At 30.5% G+C, this 13075-nt stretch overlaps 2 protein-coding genes across 2 annotated transcripts in view; both read right to left on the reverse strand.

Moving 5' to 3' along the window:
• Window positions 1–48: 48 nt before the first annotated feature.
• Window positions 49–6967, reverse strand: LOC124359745 (sperm flagellar protein 1-like). The gene is made up of 5 exons (XM_046812745.1): window positions 6789–6967; window positions 3649–3764; window positions 2163–2331; window positions 1358–1479; window positions 49–334 (listed from the first exon to the last, which is right to left on the reverse strand). Exons 1-5 carry the CDS (start codon window positions 6886–6888, stop codon window positions 203–205), a joined length of 639 nt encoding a protein of 212 aa, XP_046668701.1. The 5' UTR covers window positions 6889–6967; the 3' UTR covers window positions 49–202.
• Window positions 6968–9697: 2730 nt separating this feature from the next.
• The window catches only part of LOC124359746 (nicotinamide/nicotinic acid mononucleotide adenylyltransferase 1-like), a 40308-nt gene continuing 36930 nt past the window's right edge, over window positions 9698–13075 (reverse strand). Inside the window, exon 6 of the mRNA XM_046812746.1 lies at window positions 9698–12084. Coding sequence (XP_046668702.1) covers window positions 12061–12084 — 24 coding nt within the window. The 3' untranslated portion in view covers window positions 9698–12060. The remainder of the gene's footprint in view (window positions 12085–13075) is intronic.

Genomic DNA, 13075 nt, shown 5'->3' on the forward strand with positions numbered 1-13075 from the left:
ACTGTTATCCTTCTTCAGTATTAAAGAAAAAATATTGAACATTTTACATTTTTTTGTGTAAATGTGTTTATTTGTTGTACTATCACATAATACTAACCTCAATAAATTTTATAAAACAAATCACTGTATTAATACAATACAAAATATTCCTTGCAGATAACTAACGATCAGATGTGTCCTCTACAGTTTCCAGAACTACCATTCAGTTTCCTGCTGTTGTGGTACAAAAACTCTCCTGAGACTCCTTCGACTGCGCCTGGAGACGGTCCACACTCGCCATTAACTCTTTGAGCCTCTTGTCCTTCATGTCAATCAAGCTCTCCAGATGAACCACCTGTTAACACACAGGTTGATCATAAAATGTATTTCTATAATTCAGGACTCAATTTTGACCTCCTCCCTCAAAGTTATTATAATGACGGTTTTTAATCGATTATTGGTTTTCAGTTGAAATATAACCATTTAATATAAATCTTCAAAATTAATTTCTCACAAACTACTTAATACTACAAATTGCATTTCTGTAAAAATTCTCCCTAAAAAAATTATTTGATTTTAATTATTGAAATTAAATTTATAGAGATGACGGATAAGACTAACCGACTTACCTTGATCAAAATATGTCAAGTAGGACTAATTTTTCAATATTTTGCTGATTTAGGAATAATTGGTTTTCAATGATTTTTCCCACCCAACCACAAGACAGAAAATTCCTAAAATGGTTGTAATCAGTTCAGGAGTGGGTAGACCCAAATATTTGGTCACAATAATTTTGGATATTCTTAATTTAGACTCCCAAATTTAGGTGTCTAATTAGAATCAATTTTATTATTATAAATATGTTAATTAGCATATCATACAATTCCTTTGTAAAACTTAAAAGAGTGATCAATTACAGTGCATGTTTTGTTATTTAGGAATATTGTTAACTTGGGTGCATTTATGTCAAAAAATTATATTTGACTTTCAGAAAACAGACATTGGATATTCCTAGAAGGAACTGCACCTCATAGAAGTTTATATATATGAGTAAGGAAAATAAATAATATGGTTTGTTCAGGTTGGCTCTTTCTGCGTATCAAAAAGGGACAGGTATTAAAAAAGGTGAGATGAGGCATATGCAGTAAAATAAAACTTTGATTAGTTTAAACCTCATGGCCCTGGATTCTGGAGAATTTGTATACTTTACAATGGTTGTTATTTTATTGAATATGTAAAAGAAGATGAGTTAAACCCCCACCAACAACACTACACATGCCACAGTTGTTGTACAACAAAAGGTTGTGGCATGCAAGCAATTAGTTATACTCATTAAAGAGATTATAATTATAATAATATTGTGATCACACAAACATGCCTTTTGATTAAGAACTGCTATTGTGTCATTTTTTAGTTGAACCTCTGATTTTAATTTTTTAATTTCAGATAAAATCCCAATATCAGAAAATGAATCTGCCACCATGTTGTCACCCCATTCACCTAAAAAAACACAAAATTTCAGTTAATATTGATTTTTATATTTAGAAGGCTACTTTATTTTATACAAGAAAGTCAAGCAATCAGTATTTCAATAAAATATGAACTAAATTGCAAGTAAAGTTAAATAATGTTATGAAATTGTACAAATTATCTATAACTTAAGTGGAAGATTTTGTATGTATCTTTTAAGGTAATGAAGAAGATATAAATAATTTCTTGACATTTTAAAATTTCTTATGTAACACGATTAAATTTGAAAAAGAAATTAAAACACAAAATCGACTTCCTTTACTCAACAGTAGCAAATGAAAATGGCAATCATAGATTAAAAACATTCAGAAAACCATATCAAACCAATTTTCTTATCCCAAATGATCTACTCATCCTTGAAATAAAAAAAAAATGGCAGCATTACATAACTCAATGATGAATACATTAACAAAAATTGCAATAAATGTATCTGATTTCGAAAATAAAAATAAAATAATTCTAAATTTGACAACAACAAAATGGATACAATCCATAATTATTGAAAAAAATATAAAGCAGTTGTGTATTTGAACAATTTCCCCTCAGAAATGGATATTTTTCCATAATCAATACCCTGTCTGAATAGAAGTAAAAACTCTAGACTTTTTTTGACTCTACATTGTTATTCCCAAACAACCTGAATTCATAATTACCCCGAAACTGCTGGTACCCATCAGGAGACCGAACTGCTCCATTCTTCCTCTGCTGAGCCTCCACCTTCTCCTTGACAGCCATCAGCACAGATTCTAGAGCACCCGGAATACATGCTGCGATCTGCTGGATCAACTCTTGGGTAACTCGGATGTGCAGCTTGCTAAACACCTAACACATCATCGCTTATTGGTGTCATATGATTTATTGTGAATCCATCTTATTAGCTTTTTAATAATAAAACAAGGACAGAGTAAACTATTAAATATAAATTTAGGGGTGGAAAGTTGCATGTTTTATTAATATTTTGATAATATTTAATAGACTAAGTTACTTTTTTAAATTTTAACTTATTCCAATGTAAATATTGAGTTAAGCTCTATTTCACGTTTTGCTTGGTGCAGTGTCTGAAATATTACACTGGTTCAGATTGACTCCTGGAATCTGGAGACCACATCTGTCCAAAGATAACCATAAAAAGTGGTGTTGAAAACATTCAAAACAAACACTTTGCACCGTTTTGACACCTAAAGGAATTCAGTCTGGTTACCCAGCAACTATCTAGTGAAATCTAGATGAAGAGGTATTCTCATTATCTCATCAGGTGTACAATTAATTGATTATCCTTGGTGTCCATGATATTAAATTGATGGAAGTTTTGAATGTCTTTGTCACTGATTTTCCTTAACTCTTCAGACAGATGTGGATTTCAGATTCTAGGAGTCAATTACGGACACTACACTAAGAGGAAGGTGAAATGGAGCTTAACTCAGTGTTCATATTGAATCAAACCTTCCCAAGAAAAAGCGAAGTTATTCATATATAACTATTTTATTTATTGTAGTCTAAAAAAATTGTTCAGCTTGATCTTTTACAATAGGAAAATTAAAAAAAATTATGATAAAAAATTAGAAACTTTAATATTGGAATTATAATAATTGTACTGGAAGTGAGAAAAACATGGAATAAACAAATGAGGTAACAGACTGATCTCAATCAAATGTCGTTAAAATTTAATTTAGTACATTACCAGAATATGTGATAGTTATTCATTGAATTAGTTAATTTAGAAATAAACTTGAACATTTTCACTTAAGCTATTATATTGACTTCCTCTTTTTGGTTTTTACCATTTTAGAATAAGGATTTTTGTGGACCTCAAATTTGTAGCATAGTCCTTTGTCACTTAAAAACTCTTGTTTAGTACAATTAATTTGAGTAATTAATTGGCATAATCCTTTATTAAAAAACTTATTTTCAGAATATAGGTCGGTCAACCTGGTATCCTTACCAAAATACGAGCTAATATATTGCAAGATTGGTCTCAAAATCCAAAAAAAGGATTATGCCTACATTTTTGGAGTGGGGATTCTCTGGGCACAAATCTTGTCTGTCAACCCATGGTATTAATATCATTCATTATCTCACTCAAAACCATCTAAAATCAGAATTATGTTTCAAAAGCTACAAAAGTTGTCTTGAACGTACCTTTCTATTCAAGGTATCCCAGTTTACTACCTTGGCTGTGTGGCTGTTGGCTGAGGGGTAATTGTGAAGGTCGACCAACTTTGGAAACAGATGTTTACAAAGTTCAGCCATCAGGACTAAAATATACATAATGTTTTAAAGTTTTAAAACTATTTGTATATTACACTGACAAACAAAGTGATGAAATCATTCATATGTAATTAGCATATATAAAAGAATAAAATAATAAGTAATAATTGATTTATCTTATTTTTTTATTAAAATAAATGATTTGTCATACATTCTGTAATTTTTGTTATTATATTACAGTGGCCTGCTAAGGCTTTAAATGTACCTTGTTGTATTTGTTTATTTTTGTACAGTTTTAGCAATAAAATATGAGAACAATGGTCACACTTTCTTTTCATATAAATCAGAAATTTATGGAGAATTTAGAAGTAGTTGATTAAAATTTAGTTCTTTCGATCCTTTTCAGACTTAAAATATGATACTTCTTTGTTTATACTTATTAGTATCAAAAAGTGGCATTATTTCTTTGTGTGTACAAAAAAAGTTTTCTTTCGTGGGTCTAGTACCAAAATACTTTAGCAATTAAAATTGTGAACCTATTCGATTAGCAATCTAGCAGTGGTGAGGATGTTTTTTTATTATTGTAATACCAAATAAAAATATTAAAAACATTTAAATAATTGAAATAAATAACACTATCAATATTGAATATATTGTTTTACATTGTATTATTATTAAATTTTGCTGTAAATCTTAAAACATTTAAATCATTGACATAAATTACACTATCAATTTTGAAGGCCTATGAGACAGGTGTATATCCTGGTTTAATTACTATTTATAAATATTTTTCAAAAATATTATTAAGTTATAAAATAAAAATATACTGCTTATTTATTTATTTTATATGAATGCGGTTTATACTAATCAAAAACATATGAATGTTGTGGACTTGCATGTTTTCTTAAATAATGGGTCACAAACGTCCCTGAGTTTAATTTAGTTACTCCAATTATATTTGACTCATATAATGGGTGATTCAAAAAGAGCGCCGGTTTTGAAAAGACCGGTAAATTTTATTTTATCGGTTGGCAACGATGTTTGATTCTATTTCTGACTACATTCCGATTGTTGACGCAGCTAATATTTCTCTCATTAGTGCATTCTGTGTCTAACCATGGAGAAGTTTACTTGTGCGGCAACGAGTGTTAATAGTGAAAACGTTTTATCAGAGTGGAGAGAGTTATGCGGCTACTGTTAGGCGACTTCACGGTACTCTAGGACGTAATGAAGCACCGAATAAATCAACAGTTCGCAGACTCATGAAAAAGTTTCAAGAAACGGGTTAAACAGTCAACCTCAAAAGTTCTGGACGTCGTCGTTGTCCCCGAACTGAACAGAACATTGAGGTGGTTCGTGACAGAGTGGCTGTTAGTCCAGCGAAATCAATACGTCGCCGTTCTCAACAATTGGGTTTAAGATGTTGTTCTGTACGGAGAATTCTTCGGTACGATCTCAAATATCACCCCTATAAAATTCAGCTGACGCAACAATTGAAAGTTGCCAGAAGAGACGACAGTTTGTTGATTGGATATTGAGAAATTCGCAGGAGGAAGAAAACTTCGCAATGAATATCATCTTCAGTGATTAAGCGCACTTCCAATGGAATGGATTTGTTAATAAACAGAACTGCCGTATCTGGGGTTCAGAAAACCCTCGCATGATTAATGAAAGGGAAATGTATCCACAACAAGTGACAGTTTGGTGCGGCTTTTGGTCGGGCGGCTTCATCGGCCCTTAATTTTTTTGAAGATCAGGAAGGGCAAACTGTAACAGTGAATGGAGACCGATACCGTACGATGATTAGGGAGTTTTTGTGGCCTCATTTGGATAATATAGACATTGACCAATTGTGGTTTCAGCAGAATGGTGCCACCTGCCACGCTGCCCGTGAAACAATTGTGTTGCTCCGTGACCGCTTTCAGGATCACGTCATTTCTCATAATTCCGACCATCAATGGCCACCAAGGTCATGTGACTTAACATCTTGTGACTTTCATCTTTGGGGTTATCTAAAGACATTAGTTTATGCCAATAAACCCCGAACCATCAATGAGTTGAAGGAGGAAATTCGACGGGTTGTCGGCCAAATTGAAGTGGAAACTTGTCGTGCAGTCATGGCTAATTTCATGGACAGAGTTGTTGCGTGCCAGCGTAGCAGAGGAGGACACATGCATGACATTATTTTTCATACATGAAATCAGAAGGTTAGATGAACATATTTATGTATTTGATTTCAGATTTTCATTAAAATAAATCTCTTAATTTGATATATCAAAACCGGTGCTCTTTTTAAATCACCCTTTATATACTAAGAGAACATTTTACATTAAAATATTTTTTTATTTCCAATAAATCATGATTTATATAAGCTGATAACCAAGTTTTTAAATTAAAAGATTTTTTTTATTTTATAGCAATTTATGTAATGTTATCACATGTTCTGAATTCTGAAAGCAGTAACATGATGCATATAAATTATTCCTTTAAAATGTATAAATTAACACACTGGCTGTGGCATCAGTGTAACTAGGACTGGCTTAGGGGGAAATGAATCTGATTGAAAAGCATATCACACCTGGAAGTATGAAATAAATTAAATAGGTTTAATTCAAGTAAAATATTTAATTTCTGTATTTAAAACAAGTTGGATTGCTGTTTTATGTATATTTAAAAAACTGTTTAGGGCTTTTAGCTGGATTCTATCCTCCTCATCCCCCCCCCCCCCCTAGTTACACCACTGGACTGGACAGTGGCAGATGTTGTATAGTCTAGAGTTATTCTGAGGCTGCTCAGACCTACTCAGTATAAACCTGCAGTGTAGGTGTTAACCTTCAATATCTTTGTACAATGGTTTAGAATGTATGAAAAATATTCTTATTGGATAGAACTCAAGATCTTTTCATTATAGCCAACTCTTAAAGCGTCATAACATTGAACTTTGGGACAGTGGTGTTTGGTATAGAAATGGTAACAATCATTCATTTTCTTAGTTCAAATTTATTCTGAATAAAACATAATGTACTGCTTTTAAAACTATATGCTTTTTAACCTTAGTATGCTAGACTTACCTCCATCAGAGAAATCCCTTGTTAAATTCTTCTTACATCTGGAGAGAGGAATTTCATCAATCCATGCATACAGCCTTTCAACATTCTCATAAACTGCCATTACTTAATTTCAAATATTTTTGCCAAAGGAAAGTAGTTGTTTGAAGAATTTCTTGTTGTGTAAACAAATGATAATCAGCTGATTCTACTGAATGGAATGAAAAGCTGTGATGCAGTAGAAAGTGAATCCTGTATAAGATAAAAAATGTATCAGGATTGGTTAAGCTGTTAAAATTGAAACTTTGCATATGATGAACAAAAGTGGGACAATTTTAATAAATATTTTTGGTAACTCTTTAACTAGTGGTAGTCAATGAGAGATGACAGTTAATATATTTAAATGCACACATAAGCCAAATTGTATGTAAGGTTCATATATATATATATATATATATATATATATATATATAAGTAGATATGAATATGAGGTTCCTAGACCACTTTTGGGACAGACAGATATTCTATGTAAAATACTGTTAACCAAGGCAACACACAATTGACATGGGCTAAATTACGTTAAGTAGCAAAGTAAAACACAACCATTCAAGTTCATGTTACGTAATCTGAACATAGAATTTTGTGTGGTAATAATTTGTTTTAACATAACATGTAACGTGCAGTTTTTTGTGTTTTATGTTACGTAAAACATGGAACGTTAAATTTGATAGACACTTTTAGTAACATTTTACGTGGTTTGGAAAACCAAAAATCAAGTACCTTTTTAAATGTTTTTTATGGACCTAGACTAATTGTAAGTAGAATGTTTTGCACTACAATATACATTTTCTATATAATTATTTGGTTGTATATTGTCAATAATATAATAATAATCAAACCACACAATGTGCGTAAATTGAGATGTTATTGATTCAGTTTCTTTTGCTTTAAAAGTAATTAAGGCCAGTATTAAACGAACAGGAAATCTAATTTTATGAAAGTACAGTTAACAATTAAGATACTATGCCTGAATGAATAAAACATTTCATATTTAATAGTCAAAAAAGTAAACACTGTTTTAAAAAACTTGTTTGTTAAGATATTTACTAATAGGAGCAATATTTAAATTATTACAATTAAGAAAAAAGTGACATTTATTTAAACATAAACTACTTACTCAGTAATAAAATGTTGCGAGGGAATTAATTGAAAAAAATATAAAATAAGAGAAAAAGTATCACATTTTTTATGAGTAAATTAAAAATGTTCAACCAACTTATTGAATTATTTTATTTTAATACATAATTAAACTGGCAAGTTGTTTTTTTTTTTTCATTCCGTGACTAAGAGGACAAATTTAATTTATTTTGTACTTAATAATTTCTGATAAGTTGGGTTAATAGCTTGATACTTTAATACAACAACCAAACGTGAAAAGCTTGTTTCTGTACTTGTTTTTTGTTTCACAAAAATAAAACACAGAAGGTTCACATCTGTACTTGGTCACAAATGGTGTGAGTATTCTTTCTTATTCTTATTGTATAAACCCTGTGCTCTTCTCCTGGTGATCATGCCAACAGCCTAGTTGTACATAATAGTAAAACAAAGAATATTGTTTTCTCATTGGATAGTAACATTCACACTTGTTTCAAACCCATAAAATTACTAGGGATTGTACTAGACAGTAGATAAGACTGGGAAAGCCATGTACATAATTTTTCTGGTAATAAATTAACCAGAATAATTTTCTTCAATGTAAATTAAAGAACTGTATCACCAAAGGTATGTTTAACAACTTCTTCTTATGTATTTTGGCACCCATTTAACTATGGAAAAACCTTATAAGGAAATAGTATTAGTTGTTATGCTAATAGAGTTTTTGTCTGGCAAGAAAATGCAATAAGGATAATTACAGGTTTTTATGATCGGAAATCATGTCTACCTGCTTTTAAAGAATTAAAAATTATGACACTGCACTGTTTGTACATATATTATTGTTTATTAGATGTTAAAACAAACCTGCAAAATTATAAAATTAGAGAGGATGTACATGCATATGAAACCAGGCGTAAATATGTTAGAATTATTAAGAGCTAGACTTGAAAAAAAAAACAAAAAAATAGTCACATGTATATAAAACAGAATATTATTGTTGACTATTTGTAATTTTTTATTTTGTTTTGTTTCTTGTTATTTATTAATGCCTATGAATTTTAAAGTGATACAGTCTCTCAAAATAATTATATTTCTCCTATAGTAATTTAGTTTATACACCTTTGTTGTGTTAACAGTTTTCAAATTCATTTGTAACCTGCCTAGAATTTTTAATATACTTTGACGAATTTTATTGTAACTGTAACAATATTTAGCAACAAATAATGAAAATTCTTTGCTTGAAGTTTATTTTTGACAATGGAAAGATTGTGAAGGAAACAGGAATTTTCCCCACATTTGCCATCGTTCAGTGAAAAAAATCAGTAACACTACGTTTCGAGATCTGCAATCTGATCTCTTCTTCAGGTTATATAACTAACCTAATATATAACTACATTAAAATAAACAAATTATACCAAAGCGTTGTAGCACGCCTATGTCAGGAATCACAACCACCCTGTTGTGTGTCAACTTCACTACCAACCACCTACGACTGACCAGAGGCCAATACCAAATGGTAATCGTCACGGCAGAAAGAAACAAGATGGCGGAAATAAAAAGGAAGGGTGATAGGAATGGGCCTTTTTTTGTACAGGTTTGTGTGTTTTATTTCATATAAATCTTTATTATTTCTTTGATGCAAATACTGGGTTTATCCAGAACTGGGCATCAAACAAACAATCAAGATACACTCAGTAAAAACCAGATCAATAATTTAATCACTATCAAAATAGAAGAGGTTTAAAGGGAAATGTACATAAGGATAAAGTAAACTCAAGTTTGTTAAATAATTTATATTTTAACATTATACACAATTTAGTAATAGCAATATCACAAAAAACAATAACTTTATAAACGGTTTTTGGTGCATTTATTAATCTATGAACTGACAATAAAATTTAACTCATAATTACTCATAACACACACAGCTTTTTATATCACAGTCCCTAAATGTTCATTGTATATTGATAAAAATAATCTATACAAGAAAAATGTGTTCAATAGATCCCTTTAATTTTTACATATATAAAAAAAATTTAGTGATTGTTTATTTTTACCCAGCAACATATTAACAATAAGCATTTTTAAATATAGTGATCTTATCAATTTTTTGTAATTTTAACAAGCAACATACATACTATATTTTAACAGCCATGTTTGCAACTTATTAACAATGTTTAATGTATAACATTTTAAATCTTAGTTCTTAGTTCAAAATTAACGATGCATTTTCAAAGGGAAGTGTATTCATCAAATCTTTAAAAGATATTAAAAAACATTTAAATGACAATCACTTAGGATTTTCTAACTCTTCTATTCAGAAATTATAAAATGTAATACTGTAACTTAATTACACACTATGAGTTAGAAAATAATGGTTGTAAGGCATTTAGTCAATACTTTCTTAATACCTCCCGACTATCTCGTTATCTTCCACTTTTATTTTCATACACAGGTTTAATATAAATGCGTAAGAGACAATAGCCAGTGATAAGGAAAATCTACTACATGAAAACTTCCTATTGTAAGGCTTTAGTGCAAATATTATTGGATTGTATCCACTGTTATTAATTAATATGCAAATAACAGAACTTGGTAGATTATACTACTGTACCATATGCTGTTTACATCACGTATTATGTAATTCTGTCAGTTTTTAACATTAAACTCTGCTGGGCCATTACCATTTTTTCTTAATGACACAACATGTAAAACTCATGTGTAAGCAAAAGTTACTGGATTTAATCAAACAGCACTAATTGAATGTAAACTAAAATTAGTGTGTGTATGTAACACTACTTCATATTCTGCAGAAGCTCATAATTGTGAATTTTTATTACATACTTTTATATGAAGTTTAAGTACTACTGAATGAACACTACAGTAAGGATAGAGATCAAATTCACAGACCACCAAATAAACAACAAGTATAAATTTGTTACTGAAAACTAGTGTAATGTTGTAACATTGTTAAAATGAAATAATAAAAACACGCATTGACAATGTATAAAGAATTATCAGAATACAGAGATGCAAACAAAAATATAGAAAAATTTCATTTAAACAATACTATATTGATATCACTAATAACATTATCATCTAGTTTGCAAAACTATTTAGTCTGTCTCTTATAATTATACAACTATAAAAACAAATTTGGTTAGGGTTATTCTGCAAACTAACAGGCAAGTAAATGATGAAATAAAAGAGTACATATACTTTACATCACTATTGTTAGCCTAAGAATAAAATTAAAGTTGTGAAGTTTTAATTATTTATAGTCGGTTAGTTATAAATTAATGAATGTTAAATACAGATTTGATACTTAATTTATAAACAAACACTCCAACAATTATTAAATTTTTATTTTTGTGAGTCCTTTTGTGTTCAAGGAACACACAATCAGACCCACATAACTAAAATAAAACTTTTACTTCAGTTATATGGATCAGAACACGAAAGAACTCACAAAAAATTCAATAATTATACGAGTGTTTGTTTATAAATTTAGTATTATATTCCAATAAGAAGAAGCTGGTAGAATGTACAGATTTGATGTTGAGGCAAAATCCAAAATCTACACAGAGATTTGGCTATGGCAAATGCATAGTTAACTACTATATGGTATATAAAATAAAAATACAGTAATAAAGATGCATAAAAAGTATCCTTATCACCGATATGTAAAAAAACTAACCAAATAATACAATGAAATATATATTTAATAAAACATTCAGCAATCTTACAATAATTAAAAGTGAAATATATTGGGGAAAGTGTTAGTGGTATGCTATGTCACTATGTGAAAAGTGATTTCAATAATAAATAAGTTATGTTAAAAGTTACAATACAAAAATATTTTAAACTTATATAGGGCTTGAGAAAAAATAAAAATTACTGATAAGAGAAGGGTTGAAAACAGGAAAAGTATAAATGCAATGAAATGGTACCAACAACAAAGTGATACATGGTAACAAAATCTTCCAACTGTTACTGTCACAGGAAGGAAATAATGAAAATAAAATGGCCCTGAAGCAAAGCAAATCGGGTACACTAGCTAGTAGCGTGGTACGTTACCAGCATGCATGGGTTTAGACTAGGGCAGGCATTTTGGTTCGGGGACAGAAGAAGGCAAGATGCTTCACAGGCAAACAGGTCTCAGGGCCTGCAAACAAGAACGTCCATCAGAACAACATTTCGTGCAAGTACAAAAAACTGACATAAACTTTTTTGAACTCACCTTTCAAGCTACTCCAATAGAAAAGTACCTGTAAAGTCTTTGGATTCAAAAAAAAATATAATAGAGATCAACTCAATGGATCCACTTTGAGCAACAATATTGGTCAGTTTTTAATAGATTAATAACCTAAAATCATAGAATTTTTTGCTTCAAAAAGTGTTTGAGTCTGATTAAATACTGTAGTTATTATTGATGGCATATTAAAAATTATTTCCAGTAAAAAATAATACAAAATTATCTTCTTTCTAGTATCCTTGTCATAAATACATGTATACAACTAATTTAACCCTTAATATAAAATATACAAAAGTTACAGATTTTGTACATTCTGATAAAAATATCTGTACCATGGGTTTATACACAGAAATCAAGATTTGAGTGGAGACGAAGCAAGTAATTTTAGTGAATAAATCTTTATTGTAACTGAATGAGGCAGTTGTTATTTATAAATGTAATAAATAAACGTATAATAAATGAATAGATATATACGAGGGTCGTCCAGAAAGTAAAGAACGATTGCGCATCACGGGCGGCGCAGTTCACCCACCACCACGGTAGATAGCTTGTTCGTTAGCCACACCTTCTGCATCAGTGTGAGCTGAGTAGCGGTACCGTGAGGTCACGTTTGCGTCTCCTGTGAAAGTTTAAAATGGCGGCGTTAATTGAAAATCCCGCCAAGTGTGAACTGCGTAGTGTGATACGGTTTCTGAATGCACAGAATGTTCGACCTATTGAAATTTATAGGCAAATTAAGGCAGTTTACGGTGACAAAGCTCCAGTCAATGGAATGGCATCACTCGAATTCACCAACAAAAAACAGGAAAGAAAAACCAAATTTGAACACCAGGAAATTGATGGCAACAGTTTTTTGGGACCGAAAAGGCCTAATCCATGTGGAGTTCATGCCGAGAGGCGA

The sequence above is a fragment of the Homalodisca vitripennis genome, chromosome 4 (genome assembly GCF_021130785.1).
Source record: "Homalodisca vitripennis isolate AUS2020 chromosome 4, UT_GWSS_2.1, whole genome shotgun sequence".
NCBI classification, from domain to species: domain Eukaryota; kingdom Metazoa; phylum Arthropoda; class Insecta; order Hemiptera; family Cicadellidae; genus Homalodisca; species Homalodisca vitripennis.

Bases quoted from the DNA above. Each gene is read 5' to 3' on its own strand.
- LOC124359745 (XM_046812745.1), bottom strand. From the start codon at position 6,888: ATGGCAGTTTATGAGAATGTTGAAAGGCTGTATGCATGGATTGATGAA. The intron at 1,480-2,162 runs GTAATTATGAAT...GTGTTTTTTTAG, and splicing joins TGGGTACCAGCAGTTTCGGG to GTGAATGGGGTGACAACATG. The intron at 335-1,357 runs GCATGTTTGTGT...GTGTGTTAACAG, and splicing joins TAGCAGTTCTTAATCAAAAG to GTGGTTCATCTGGAGAGCTT.